This window comes from Hippoglossus hippoglossus, chromosome 7 (assembly GCF_009819705.1).
Source record: "Hippoglossus hippoglossus isolate fHipHip1 chromosome 7, fHipHip1.pri, whole genome shotgun sequence".
NCBI classification, from domain to species: Eukaryota; Metazoa; Chordata; class Actinopteri; order Pleuronectiformes; family Pleuronectidae; genus Hippoglossus; species Hippoglossus hippoglossus.
Window position 1 is genome coordinate 6,043,491 of NC_047157.1, and position 15,977 is coordinate 6,059,467.

The 15,977-nt window shown below is 39.9% G+C and overlaps 1 protein-coding gene across 2 annotated transcripts in view; it reads right to left on the reverse strand.

The window, feature by feature from the left end:
- LOC117764601 (plexin-A1-like) overlaps positions 1–15,977 on the reverse strand; it is a 261,822-nt gene that overhangs the window by 20,547 nt on the left and 225,298 nt on the right. The window contains exons 21-25 of one of the 2 annotated variants that reach the window (XM_034590517.1): positions 14,727–14,869; positions 10,446–10,543; positions 9,554–9,712; positions 7,836–7,902; positions 690–836 (exon numbers count right to left, since the gene is read on the reverse strand). In XM_034590517.1, coding sequence (XP_034446408.1) covers positions 690–836; positions 7,836–7,902; positions 9,554–9,712; positions 10,446–10,543; positions 14,727–14,869 — 614 coding nt within the window. Of the gene's footprint in view, positions 1–689; positions 837–7,835; positions 7,903–9,553; positions 9,713–10,445; positions 10,544–14,720; positions 14,870–15,977 lie in introns of both variants that reach the window. The other variant, XM_034590516.1, reaches the window with a different exon arrangement.

Below are 15,977 nucleotides of genomic sequence, written 5' to 3' on the forward strand. Positions count from 1 at the left end.
TTAGGAGTTTTAATTTTCTAAGCTTTTTTGAGAACCATTGGCTTAAAAAAGGAAACATTTTCAAATTATATACAATAGTATGAGGCTTTGCTCAAAGCTTTAGAGCTAACAGTAAACAAGAAATGACTTTAATGTGCATTATACTGAATCAGAAACTGTGCATGGATGTTGGACATGTAAGGGCCCCTCTGTGTAAATTGTGGCCCCTTTATGGCCCCTGATGATGAAATCCCTACATTCACCACTGCAGTAGCTATATTATCATCCAGGCATTTTCCTAAACTGTTTGTAAAAATTAACTGAGAGTTCAGACTTGGTTCCAGACCAGAACAACTCGACAACAACGAGGTTTGTCTCTGTGGTTCCAATCCAAACCTCTAGTGCTTTTTTTGGACAGACAAAGTGAATAACACAGAAATTAAGTTGGGCCAGTTTTCAGACAGATCACATCCTCACTCCAAACATAACTGGTGCTGAAGCTTCATGTTTCCCCTGGACCAAATCCTGGAGCAACGCTCCACATCCATTCAGGGAAAAAGAGGCTCCGTCATGTCTTACTGCTGATTACTTCCAGTTTGGTTTTAAAATCTTCATCTTTGTCAAATGTGACTGAAACGTAACGAGTCGTGCAGTGATTCAGATCCGATAGGACAGCCGCAGAACACTGGAGACACAGCGAGTTTACTGACCAGTGTTTTGTAGTCAATCTGCTGCCTGATGAGCTTGTCCTCACTGAGGGAGTAGCGGGCTTCTCCTGTGATGGCGTCGATGGGTCCCTTCTCCATCTGCTGCTTGATGGCACAGTAAAGCATGAACAGAGGCTCCCCAGCACACTCCTACAGAGAGAGGGGGAAACAGAAGTTCTAGAGTCAGTGGTTCTCCTTTCTTATTTGAGTAACTGGCTCAGTATAACATGCCTGTTTGATTGGTCTGTGGTAATGCTGGTTGCAGCTTTCTTTCTCAAAAAGCAAAAGTGATGCTGAGTCACAGCAAGTAAAGACCGACTGCGACAGAACGCTGAAGCTGCGCCACCGCTGCTGCACAAAGAGCTGTTCGCCTGTTTATTCAAAGTGCAGTGGAGCTGTAACCACAATCAGCAGCCATTGTTGCTGTTGTAATTGACAACGTCGCTTTCGTGGATGAGTCCCAGCTGCCGCTACAGAGAACTGGTCGACTGTTTATTTAAAATGTATTAATGTTAAACATATCATGTGCCAAAAAACCCAAATTCAACACTGCACTTTCTTGGAGCCATAACAATACAGACAGATAAACAGTCTAGTGGCTAATAGCTAACATATAAGACAAAGAACCACAAATGAGACAGGCACACGTAAGACAAAGATCTGATTGATAAAATTAATACATAAATAGAACATCCTTAATAGATCATCCTGAAAATGGTTTTCTTAATTCATGACTCATCTCATCTTATGACCCTCTGCCTCTGGTTGTGGAAAATATGGTAACATTTTATTGAAATGCAGCATTTATTATAATTTAATATTATTACTTAAACTGTCAAATGTTGGGAAGTTTGTTGCATTGCTGCTCTTGTTGTGGTGCTGAGTTCTTGTGTTCTTGTCCATAAAGTAAATTAACTTTATGGATCTTTTCATTTGAATTGCCCTTTTCTCTCTTTCTCCTCTTACACCTGCCTCTCAGGGTTTAAAATCTTTAAATCAAATCTTTAAGTTAAATTTCAAACCCAATTTTCTCTGCTGCTCCGTATTCGTTTCTGCTCCTTCCTCCTGTATTTGACTGTTTAGTGCTTAAGACAACAGCTCCATATCTTAAGTGCATCCCCACATGCTATCACATGTATGATCACTTCAGCCTCTGTGTGATGTACCAGCAAAAATACATAAATTCCTAAAATGTATGATAATTTAATCTCATTATGTGACAGTATTATTTTGGTATAATTATCTGTATAGTTAAATATGGATCTATGTCTCTCTGTCTAATGCTTGTTGTGATGACACAGGTGAAAATGGACCATGCATCTGTTTTTTTGTGCACATCTCTTTTCATGTTGCTGACCAGCCAAGCATCATTGGCACAATGGCGGAGGATGTAGGATACACAATGTTTCTTTCATGTGATTTGTAGGCAGTGTTTTATGAAAGTTTTTCATTTAAAATAACAAAAATAACAGGTTTGGGTTATTTCTAAGGCCATGTGGAATTTGTCTACTTCCTTTCTTGGCATTTACAAAGCTGGGACTCTCTAAGGTGCATTCCAGGTCAAACAGGACCCAGGTTTATAGTGCAATAAAACAAATTATAACCACCTTAACAGACGCTAATGAGTGAACAAGCACAGCAACATTATTAAATGTTCTCTGGACAGCATGTCATTCACATTTTGAGTCTAATGTCCAAAATCCTCCCACACCTCTTAACTTAGCATCTATCCTCCCTCCGTCTCCTCTTACTGAAGGATTATTAACGTTTTTGCACAGAGTCAGTATTTTCCATATGCGGACACTGAGTCTGATACATTTAAATATTCTATTCAATTTGAAAGATCGCTGTAGGATTTAACTGAAGTTGAGCAGTGGGGATGATTTTGTGGTCCTCTCACTTTTTTCAAAAAAGAAAACAATGGGTCCCTCCAATCCTGAGAAGCCATCAGGTACAAGGAGAGTTCCATACTGATCAAGAAGCTGTAAAAATTATATTCTATATTCTATTTCAGTTTGTCAGTGGCCCAGTTTGATTCACTCAAGCACTGAGACCACATATCAAAAACAAGAAAACTCATTTCGGTGATCCAATCGATCCCGAACAGCTCGAACAACTCTCTGCCTTCAAAAGTGCAGCAAATCAAACCTGTTCCAAAATTTCTAATGATGGATGACAGTTTCGGAGTTGGTGCACTGTTATTGACGCAGCTTGACGTCGCATATATTTTTAAACGTGCAACAATTTTGGACCAAAAAAATACAGACATGGTGTGCAATGTATCAAATCTTTAAAAGCAGATATTAAAATGATCAAGTTATCGCATACTGTCAGACTCCAGCCTGTGAGTTGCAGATGGAAAAGAAGTAAAAAGGTAATGACAGATCTAAATATCTACAGCCAAGAAGGCATGTTTGTACCAAGTTTTTTTAACACAGCAGTGGACATTCTAAACATCAGACCTTAGAGTAATGTCTCGCAACATGAAGGACACTGTGGTGTTATGTAAAAATCTCTTTTGTCTCGAGGACTTAAAGAGTGAAAGCAGCTGTTATATAAATAACCTTTTCAGGTCTTTCGCATTGTTTACACCCCAGAGTGAGTCTTATGTGACTAGACCCAGATGTTATAAATATGTTCCCCACTTCTCCCTCTATCAAAGACACTTGCCAATCAATACTGTCATTAGTCATCACTCGGGCCTAAAGGAAAACACTCCCGACCGAGGCAGCGGCAGTTTAGAGAGGGGAGAGAGGACACATCACAGCCAATACTCATCCAGACGAGAGTTTAATGATCGACCGTGCCGTGCTCAGCGAGATACTTCAGGCTGTGTGTGTGTGCGTGTGCGTGTGTGTGCGTGTGTGTGGAAGATGCATGACGTCCAGATGAGAAGAGGGAAAAGTACTAATTTATCTGTTTCACCTTCAAGCACACTCAACAAGTCGCTTTTTCTTTGTATCACGCATTCCTCCTTTTTCTCTGGCTTTTCCCCCTCTCTCCCTGTGATACCAATCTTCCACCCTTTACTCTTTATTTAATCTTCCCTCTCTCTTTCTCTCAAATTCACTCACACAGTATTTTCTTCCTCGTCTCTACCTTTGATTTGATGCAAACATGTTGGATGTATGTGATGTTATCATAGATGTAGAAATGGACGAAACGACCGCTCCCCAAAAGAGAAGCCAAAGCGTCTCGATTGGTAGCTGGTGGTTGGCTGCACTATATAAAACTCACCTCCTCCATTTTTTTCTCAATGATGGTTTCTGTTATTTCAGGTAGTTCTTATGTGCTCATTTGTCCAGTAAATTTGATTTCAATTATTTGATGCTATAAAAACGGAATGAAACGTCATGATTCACAGCTGAGACTGACTTGTGATCGGTCAGGTGCATCTATCGATGACACCTTGCGACCGCAGCTCCATCCAAGTGACAGATTGGTTAAATATTGGCTCAAAAACTATTTGGTTAGCCCTCCTGATGCTGAATGTGTCACTCTATTCACTAAGGTGTAGGTGGTTGTGGCTCAGGAGGTGGAGCAGATCATCCACTAACCAGAACGTTGGTAGTTCGATCCCCGGCTCCACCAGTCTGCTTACCAAAGTGTCCTTGGGCCAGATATTGAACCCAAAATTGCCCCTGATGGCTATTGTGTAATAGAAAAAGGGGAGGATATATAAGTGCTGTATGAATGTGTACGTGAATGGGTGAACGCAATTTGTACCTTAAAGTGCTTTGAGTGGATCAATAAGACGAGAGAAGTGCTATAGAAATACAGACGATTTACCATGTTTGTACAGAAGTGCTTTTGGGATGTTTGTAAGAGGAGGACAGTTAAAAAAAATTATGCTTGAAAATACATGTCAATCAATAATGACTTGCAACCACACTGAAGACTTATTTGTATGATTTTCTAATGTCCGATGTGTGTAATCATTTTGTTTTCCTCCTAATTTCTACCTTTAAAAAGGCATCACCATAGAGTTTTCATGTTTCCTTCTCTGCCTTATTGGACCACTAGGATATGCATAATGCATCCGGGTGAGAAATAGTGAATATAAACAGAAATTGTTTTTGTTTACAAGAAATCTTTCCTAACCTCTAAGGTTAAAAAGACAACACACCCACAGAAGGTTTCAGTAAAATTAACAAGTTGTTCTTACGTTGTATTTGAAACATGATATTTCTGATATTTGTTTTCTGTGTAATTAAGAGGAAAAATTACCTCAAACATGAAGAGGTCAAAGCCTGAACTGACATGGACCCACTGTAAATGGAAAATAGCTAAAGCTTCTTGATTGCTGGCTAAATGTCGCTAGACGATGTAAAATCTGAATTAGCATATTTATGATGTCATTATGTCGCATGCAAGGACAAGGAAGGTGATCAGGGCTTGATCTGTTAAAACTAAAAATAGATTTCAATTTGACGATACCAAGTGGAAGTGATATATCTCTCCCTACATTTGATGTCAGAACAAGCTTCTGTCTCATAAAAGATCTAATATTGCCTCTGCATTCATATCGTACTTTTTTGCCAACTTGTCATTCCTTTTTTCATTTGTCCCCCTCCTGAACCTTTCAAGTAACAAAAACCCTTCCCACTACAACCCTCTCCTGAAAAATCATTCACATATGCAACTTAAGTTTTGGCAACATAATAGCCGACTGGATTATGTTTAGAGTTTTTATTTCTTTTTATGAATAACACTCTACATTTACCCTGAGGAGGAGGATGGGGTGGAGTGTGACATGCGAGTTTGCATCCACAGTATCGTCTGGTTTATGTTTAGATAAAAAAAAACACACTTTGCATAAGGTCAGGAAAGGATTGTGATTTTGGTTAAATATCAATAAATATGTTGTATCTTAAGTCAGTTTGAACTTTTTAACTTTAAACCAGACCATGATATTGTAAACCATAGAAAAGTTTAATAATGCTGTTGTCACTTCAAGTGGATTTTGTTCTGCAAGATGAGATATTATTTTAGTTATTCACTATCAACATTAATTTAATAATTCCAGAAATCTGTTTGTGATATGTTCAATATGAATAAACTTTAAGAAAAAGATAAAGAAAACCACCACAACAACCATCATCAAACACCAAGCACAGCCCATTCCAAAGTATTGGTAAAAGTTATGTTCTATAGAATGTTAGTTGTACAGAAACATCATTTCCAGTTAGAGGATTGTCTCCTTCCAACACCTTGTCTACTTTGCTTTCACTCTTTTTCTGTCGTTACTTGAACGCTGCTCCTCCTTTTACATTTGTTACACTAAACTGTCTCTGCCTCTTTTCCTCCCACATCCTTCCCCCTCACTTCCTCCCTCCCTCGCTTCCTCCTAATTGTCGAGACTCCCTCTATTCTTCTTCCCTCTCCCCACCACCTCTAACCCCTTCTTCTCCTCCCTCCCTCCCGCCTCTCTCTCTCCTCCCTCCCTCGTTCCAATGCCATATGCTCTAAGAACCTTGTTAGCATCTGGGCCAATTAGGTGGGTAGCTACTAACGAGACAGAGTGAGTATACATCACACTGTTGTGCTCTTGCTTTGTCTTTCCGCCTTTGCTGCTCGGCTGCTGCGCGCGTGTCGACAAAATGTTCCTTTCCTCCACACACCGCCTTCATTAGGGCTCCCTGATTGTATGCTGATATTTACATTTTGAGGATATAATGATGGCTATTGCTGTTCAGGGAGATACATAGTCTCCGAGTCCTACATCACTAACAATCACTGGAAACCAAATCAGCAATGCATGAGTCAGGGACACTGTGTCTCTTATTTTCTAGGCAAATAAACCTAAAAGCAAAAGGGATTTAAGTAACAGTTTAGATGCATCATAAATATTTTGCATGTACTAGTGTCGGGTCTGTTCTAAACCTGCCTGTTCTCTTGTCCTGTGTTCATGCTCTGAAACTACTTCAGAATTATTCCTTGTTATCAGTGAGTCCTCCTCAAACAGTTCTACAATATAATGTCACTGTTTATTGTTTGTGTGCTGGACGTTATGTGCTGAGTTTTTTATAAACATCCTACCTGGTTTATCTGCAGTGAAAATATTCTAGATATTTTTGTTTTTCATAAAATTAAACTGAATTGATTTGATCAAAATGAGCTGGTGGGACAGTTTTGGGCCGCGAAGACATGTTCAACTCACCAAATTGCACCAAATTCAACACCGCACTTCCTCGAGCCATCAAGAATACACATGCAAAGTGTGAACGACGATAAAATGAACTCTTTGCAGGTTACAAACAGACAATTGTGAAATTCGTTGGTGGATGTATTATATTCATCCTTGTTAAACAACACAGTCATCAAAACTAGAGAATGACACAAAACTTAATGTTATTTTCTCCCAACACTCAACATTAACTGAATGAACATTGGCCTATAATGATCATGGTTTAGCTCTCATAATGGGATTAGGATTATAACGCCATATGAGGACAACTCAAAGTTTTGTAATTATCATGTGGAGAGGAGACGACAAACTATTGCGAGAGAGAGCAACGTCAGAAACCATTTCATGAGCAGACTTTCTTTAAGCGGCGAGTGACAGGGAAGAGGGACAGGGGACGGCAAGGATGAAGGGAAAGAGAGGAGGCGTGGGACGACAGCGTGAGCGACGTCGCACCCCCCCCCGGTGATGAAAATGACCTTAAGGCAGAGCGAGAGAGAGAGAGAGAGAGAGCGACCGCAGTAATAATGACAACAGAAATGACACTGATGAAAGAGACATCAGAAGGAGGGAAGCTAAAAGAACGACGGGAAGATCAGTGACGAGGACGTGTCAGGTACCAGAGTGAAATTATGAGAGGTGAGAGGATCTGTGCACAAAAGAAAACAGACATTATAACAACCGAGAGCAGAATAAAGCTGCCACGAGCCTTTGATTATCTTCTGTATGTGTAAGGCACGGAAATATGCAGTGGAAACAGGAAAAGCCCTTTTAATAACAACACTGAGATAAATCCAACGCAGAGAGAACATAAGCCAGGGGAATTCAATAAAACTCCCTAACACGAAGGCAGTGGAAATATATTTAAAATATCACACAATATGTTGTTAATCCACTTTAGATCATGACTGCTTATTTAGCATTTAGAAGATTGAATGATTATAGCCGGTTGTTGCTGGTCTTACCTTGAGGAACTTATACAGCAGAAACGTAAACCAGTTGGTCAGCATCTTCTCAGCGACGGACTCCGTTCTATTGCAGAGAGGAAAATAAAGACAAAACACCATTAAAAGGAAAAGCTACAAACGAGTGAGTCACAAGATCATGAAAACATGGAAAATGTACGAGATTCCAGGTCTTAGTTAGTATCTCAGATAGATCTAGATAATTAAGTATTAATTATAAGGACAATAAAGCGTTTGGTTGAGAAGGAGATGATGATTTTCGATGAATGTCCCTTAAAGAACTGGTCCACTAAAACCGATGAATACAAGACGTCCTGTCTTCTGACCCCATTAAGCGAGGTCAAGGCCTCAGTGCAGACATGAATGTGACAGGAGTCATTGGAAGGCTTTTCTTGGCCCTCAAGCCTTTTTGCTGCCAATTTGTTGCCATGCTTTCCTTTGCTTTTAATCATATGACCCTGGTTGCAAGTAAATAGTAACTAATTATTGATAAATACCAGGATCAATAAAGTGTCAATCCATCCATCCATCTGTCAAGGAGGTTATGTTTTCATCTTTTTGTTTGTTTGTCTATTAGTTAGCAGCATAACACAAAAGCTACTGGATGGATTGCCATGCAACTTGGTGGAAGGATGGTGTATGGGTCACAGAAGAACCCATTACATTTTGGTGCAGCTCCAGATCAGGGGGGCGGATCCAGAACCTTTTCTCACTTTGTTTAACATTGCGAGATCGGACGTTTTTTCAACACTTTTGTGTAAGAAATAATGCAGAGATCTTTATAGTAACGATCAGGCATATGTAAAGTGCTAATAACTATGAACAGGTGAAGTTTGCTTCAGATCTGGATAATGATCCGGATGTATCTGACCTCACTACATGTATTTGCAATATTGCAGCCAGTCAGCCTTGGCGGAGATATTCTCTCTCACTCTCACAGTTTACCTCACCTGCTGTGCTCTGACACAAAGACTCCCGAGTTAATTTATTTAGAATGAATTACTCACTAATACACTGTCCCTATTTCCCCTCTTCCATATGATAAGACATAGTGTTTAAGACACATGACAGAAAAATGCTACAACCCTGATGCAGGACTCTTTAAGTGTCAGTGAGCACAGCAATAAACTGCTTTTAATTTGTCTGCTCAAACCTGAAATGAACTCGTGCAGATCTGTGGTGAATCAGTCTTTCTCGTGTTTATGTGTAATACTTCGATAATAGTGATTCTGAGTGTGCTGGAACCCCTGGTTATGTTTTTTTTTTATTTTCCACATCAGTGAAGCTGACAGAAGCTTTACTTCCCTGCCTCATTTATGGAGGGAGAAATCTTTAAAGAAGTCCAAAACTTCAATGGCTCTTGCAACAGTTCACATCCTATATTTGCCTGATGTGGTGCCGTGTGACAGATGATAATGAGAAAAATAGATTTGTCAATGGACAGTTTAACGAGCAGTGGATCTATGCTGTGGCCCGTTTTTACAGCAGGTTGATAAGAAGGAACATTAAAACTCACTACAAGACTCATTTAGAATACACATTTAACAATATCTAGTTTCTATGGTATCACTTATACTAGGATTTGGTTTGTGGTTTACTTTTTGCCCTCATACCTAGTCCAGTTTTAAGCTGGTTCAACTTAAAAGAAAACGTATTCTAAAAATTCGAGTCCAGCATCCAGTCTACAGTTTATCCCTGTCTCTCCACGTCCTCCTCACCTCCGGAGCAGCAGCTTGGGATGGTTTTTGCTCTCCAGGTTTCTGTCGATCAGGTCGGACAGCAGCTGTTTCAGGACTCCAGTGGCGTACTCCATCTCCCCCTGCAGGGCCGTCATGATCAGAGATGCCACGTTGCCTCTGTCTCGCATTGAGAATGACCTGGAAATACATTGACCCTCTCGATGTAAATGATCCACAAACGTTCGTCACGGCTTCTTTTGAGCCACATCTGAAGCTGCTCATCAAAATACAGCATCATGTAACATATAATGCAATGAATGCACCATAGATTTCATAATGGAACCTTGCTGTAATAGTTGTAAACCTACTATAGTGACTGTTTTGCATTTACATCATCCTGTTCCCAAAACCGGGAGTCTACCATGATCTCTATTTTGATATTAAATGCTCTTATTTTGCTTTTACATTGCTTTTCAAAAGCGGCAGACATTGTTTATTCACATTGTTGAAAGTTGGGGAAAACATGTTAATAACAACATATTTAGATGTGTAAGAACCAAACTATCTAAAATGACCAAAGCTGTCTGTATGCACGTGTTTACACTTATACACATGTGTACAATAAATAACAAATAAGCTAACACACACATACTTTTACTGTATTATGTATTTTCATTTAATTGTTATTTATTTGTCTAAGTTGTTTGTCTTGTGTAAGCCTGTTTAACTTTTTACATTTTTTGGATTGCATGATTTATGTATTTGTTTATCATGCTTCCTTAGGTGAGATTTTTATCATAAGCCTAAAGGGGTGTCTTTGATCTCACTTGCACATACCTTTTTTTTTTTTAAATCTCAATATTTTGTTATATTTTGCAAATAAATTAATCAAATCAAATCAAGAATTAAAGAAAGAAAGGAAGTGTGATACCTTTGTGCCTCCAGGGTTCGTATGAACGTCAACAGGAAGTGCTTCTTGGTCAGCAGCTGGCCAAACAGCGTCAGTGCCTTCTCAACATTCGCCTGAACCTGAAGAAACACACAGACAAGTTAGAACAGAAACTAAAAAGAAATGCTCAATATATTAACATTCCTGATTGTTATTGCTGTATAGCTACTGAGGTACACAGACAAAGTACCACATGCACTCACAGACTCTGCTAAGGCATTGCCACGTGTAAAAAAAAGATTGTCTTCTCCATTCTGCTTATTATTTGACCTCTGCAATGCAATCATTTATGCAAATGCTTATTATTTATTGGCTCAGTCCCTCTGAGTGTTTTCTTGCCACTTTGCTGAATCAGCGTTTACTTCAGATACGTGAAAGCTCTTCAATGAATCTTTGAATAACACGTCAACATCCCGCTGTCAGTGGGAAACTCTCGCCTTTTTATCTGTTCAATCAGCCCAATGTCAGAGATCTTCTTCTTCTGTCTGGGAAGAAGCACGGGGGCATAGCAGGACAGTTTCCGTCAGCATCGGTGTCAGAGGTGCACCCTGCTTGTTCCAGTGGCTGGCACCTGTCACTACTCATCAACAACACGCTAAACCCCCCGAAGACGCCTCGCTGTCTCTCACTCCCTCCGTCTTCCTCAGCGCTCTAATCCCCCCCACTCGCATTTATTGTTGACTGTTTCACATCACTGGTCTTTCATCCATTTTAATTTCTCCTCCTCTTTGTCATTGTGGGGCTCTGTCACACACACACACACACATGCGCACACACACAGACACACACAGACACGCACACACACCATTTCCATCTCCCCTCTTTCTCTCGCTCTCCATTGTCATCCTTTTGTGCCACTATAACGTCTTTTCTCTCTCTCATTCGATGTGCCATTATAAAGTGTCTGGGCCTCGCTCTAAAGGGCTAAATGAGATTCTCGGGCCTCCAGGGTGGAAACTCAGTGTGATGCGAATGTGTGTTTGAAGAGAGTCGGAGCAATGAGATGAGAGACGCATGTACATACAGTACAGTACTGCAGGCGGCAGAGTCTTTACTGAATTTCAAGAAGGGCATATCCAGCTCTCCGCAAAGCCGCGTACGTGTGTGATGTCCTGTGTGTGTGTGCGTGTGTGTGTGTGAGAGAGAGAGAGCCTAACTGGTGTGTAGCGTGGCTGTCCAGATTAGAGGAGAGAGCAGTCACACAGAGCAATAAAACTAGGAGCATTGGTTTGCACAGGCCATTGGATTAAGCCAGCAATCCCTGTGGGAAATATAGAGGGAGAAAGACGGAAGTCTAGACTTAACCATCAAACATGTACGATCCCTTCACATCTGTGCCCGCCTACAATTGAGCGTGGAAATGTACAGACAGGAGAGCGGAGCCGGAGAACCAGACTTTTTCATGGCAGAAGTAGAAAGATTCTTTTAAATTCAGAGCCTGTTTCTGTCTCATGATTCTGTGCAGCCTGTCTCTCCTGTGCTGAAAGTCTCTCTAACTCTGCCTGGACATCTTCACCTCTCTGTACTCCTTCCTAAACGAAGTATTTAGATTATATATCATTGAGATACTAATGTGTTTTTTGATGAAATACACTTTCGCTGATTTTCAAATCACATTTAATTACAAAATCGATAAAAGAAAATCTGTATTTATGGCTTGAACATGGCTCCTAATGACTCCTCCTGTTTCAAAACATCTTATGCTTATGTGGAGTCAACCATTTATGACATCTCTACATCTTGACATTCATGCATAAATCAAAAATGTAACACTGCCGGCTGTTTGAATGGCTCAGAGCCATCGAAGTCCTCGGACACAGTTGCTTCAGCACCGGCCGCCTACGTTTCAATTTCTGTCACAAAAATGTGAGTGATGCTACTGGAGTTGTCGCTCATAGGAAGACAACCTAGATAAGCCAAACTTATAAAGTTGAAGTTAAAGTTACAATCTAAATCACCTTTATGACAATCTTCAAAATATTAACTATTAACTGACAATAACACTGTCTAGAGACAATGCAGACGCCTGCATTTGTCTGCCTTAATACTCAAACTCTTCAAAACGTACTGCAGATCTACACAGTGATTACCAGACAGAAATACATCTTTAGAAGTTGTGCAAGTGTACGTAGGTAACTGGACCTTTTTCACCTCTCATTCAGTAAATATCCTTGGATTTTGTATGTCTGCATTTTTGGGATTTTGTCTTTGTTGGTTTTTCATTTCCTCTTTCCTTGTGTGTCTCTAAGTGTGTTTTTCTTCCTCTGTGTCTGTTTTCCTGCTCCCCAATAATTACCAGCCTTGCTTATTCACGAAGACACGGGCATTTCAGCCCTCATGGGCAGAAGACTACGGCTTTGTTTTTCATAAGGACCGTGCTGTGTGCACGTTATGTTTTGAAAATGTTGTTTGCCGAACGTCCAGTGTTAAGCGCCACTTTGAGACAAAGCACGAAAGAAGTTTCAAGGATCAGGCAGACAGGGGAGAATCGATCAAACGTGCAGTGTCCAGGTATGGGAAGCCAACTCTCTCAAAGTCTTTGCCACAATGTGACTGAAGCAAGCTTTCGCAATTCTGAATATGAGTGTGGTTGGTGGGGTTAATGACAAACTTATTATTGCAATCATAATGAGATAAACATGTTTCTTTAAAGTGTTGTTCTGTATATAGCCAATATGGATGGAATAAAATTACGTCTGTTGGAAATATGAATGTGGTTCAATAATAAAACTTAATTTTAAAAAAAATGTTGATATGGCACACTAATTAGAAAATTTCACATTGGCACTTATTGTCAAAAAGGTTGCCGACCCCTGATGTAAACTAATTACAGATTCTAAATGTTTTAATTATTTACAAAACTGTAAATGTTGAAAGTCTATTTAAATCTAAAGCGGGGTTTGAAAAGATTTAGACCTGATAGGTTTGATACAAGACTCATGGTCTAAATAAATACTAAACCTAGACTACATTATTTCGCAAAGGTTCATATTTGTCTGTTAAAGCATCAAAGCAAATAAATGGATGTAAAGATTTGACTTTAAGTAGATCTACTCCTCTGCTACCTTCCTGCTGGAGAACACTATCTAATTACTAATTACTCTGTATTATTTTTAGTTAAGTTATAGCTTTATAGTGTCCACTGGAAACCATAATTTACTTTTTTTTCTTTGTCCAAGGATAATTCTTTTGTGTTTAAGTAATCACTTATGTTCCCCCTTGCCAAAAATAGCAGAGGATAAATCACTAAATTCACAAATGACAACTATAAAAACCCAGAGGACTTTTTGTCTTTCTGTTTTTTTTCATAGGAATATAAATCCACTCTCTGGATTAGAACGATTAAATGAAGCTGTAAAAGGTCAAACAAATTATTCCTCGACTTCAAAAAGTCAGCGCTCCAATCAAAGTCAATGGAGCGGCACCAGATTCTACATCTTAATGATACTGCTGATTACAAACTTGGCTCGGGTTTTTTAGCTTTGGAGGAGCGTCGTCCCTGTTGACGTACTATTAATTCCACTTCCCTCGGCAGTATAAAATGTCTTTCTAAATCCGCTGCATCTCAATTCAGCAGGGTAGTCGTATGTACTCGCTTAATTAACAAATTAACAACGATCTATAATACAAGTCACAATCCTATAGTATAAGTGGATCTTATCTCTCCCTCTCTGTTCTAATCCTCTTCTTATCTTTGCCCTCATCGTTTGCTATACTCTATCCTTTCTTACATCTCTTTATCTCCTTGTATTTCTTACATACAATTTCTGGTGGTTCTTACTTTAAAACTGCACTTCCAGACATCCTGAGAACACAACGTGCATCCGTCCCATGAGAGCCGACTAATGAGGCTACTAAGGTGCCCGAAAAGTCCTCCGCATTCATTGAGACTAGCTGAATACATTAAGATAAAGTAGGTGAAATATAGGCTATGCGATCGCTTTAAGGTGAACCGTGTGTGGAGTTCTTCTTGCCTCAGATTTTGTTCTGAGGTGCCAGTCTTTGATGAAAACTATCATGGGATAATGGCTCCCAAAGTATTAAGCTGTAAAGCCAGAAGGACATTTTTTATGCTTTTAAATCCAAATTTCAAAGTACTTCTCCGAAATATTTCTCTGGATTTCACTTTTTGTCGCAACTATAAGCAACCACTACGTCTCTACCTCGGACATTAGCGGCCTTGTATTTGGTTCTACTGCGTTTGATTGTTCACGGTTAGTTGGTATCAGTTTCAAGTTCAGTTGGTGGTGTACTGACCCGTACCTCCATCTCCTTGAGCACGGGGTGGTCCTCGATCCCGGGGAACAGGACCCTCATCGCATAAGTCCGATAGTCGAGGAAGGGGATCCCAGCCCCGTCCAGCTCCTGGGTCAGCTCATGGATGTCGGTCTGAAGCTCAGCAAAAGCTACAAAAAAAAGGAGAAAAAGAGATGTCAGGATAAAGGACGGTTATGGATTGGATTTGGAATTTGCTTGCAGATCTTTTACTGTACTTTCTGTTTGTTTTTGATCAGTTGCATCAGTGAAGTGATTACGTAAACTACAGGCTCAGTCACATCAGCATCTAAAACGACGGAATTCTGTGGTGGTGACATTCATTAGTTTCAGTGACATCAGTATGGTGACCTGAATCTTTACTCTGAGTTCAACCGTGGTGACCTTTAACATGTGAAGTTGTGTTATTGACCAATGGCAAATGGTCTTGTTGTTTGAGGGAACTAAAAGCTGGAGAATAGGGAGAGAGCTAGTCCAGGCTGTCCTACTGAGCTGCTCTGCTCTAATCATGTGACATGTCTCACTCTCCACAACCCTCTACAACACACACCCTCCCAATTTGGCAGCCTCTTTGAGCTGCAAAGATTTCTCATCTCTTCTTTCACCACCCAAGCATCCACCTGCAGACTGCGGGCAAGGGGGGGTTACACATACTTGCTCATCTCTCCCCATTATGTAATCATATCATGGGAAGTAATGAAGTCGAAGCCTAGACGTCAAAATTTACTTTCTCCAAATTTGGATTAATCCCTTGTCTAAGCACTTAATTCCTTGTCATTGTAAACTCCAGTGTTGATCAAGGGTGTTTGTAGACAACGTGCCGCCTCTGTGACGCAACTCATCACATGCGGCTTCATTTGTACCTGCCAGTGAACACCTTCTGCTAGAAGGATCTAGTATTTATTAAGCTCCTGAAATTAACATTTTGGACTGACGTGAAAGATAAAACAAAAATCGATTCAAATTCATTCTAACTTAAATAAACTTAAGAATAAAAAGTATCAAATATTCGCAAATGTACTGTAAAATCCGGGGAACTCCAGGGTTTATTTAAATTAGCTGATCCTTGATGACTTCAGCACAGACACAGAGCTGAGCATGCATCTGCTTTCTGTCAATGTTTTTTATTCTACTATTATTCGCATTTGAACTTTTGATAGGAGGCTGTAACACTCCTTCTTTTTTCTTCTCTTTGGCAAACGAACAACTACAATAAATCTGGCATTGATTTTATTTACA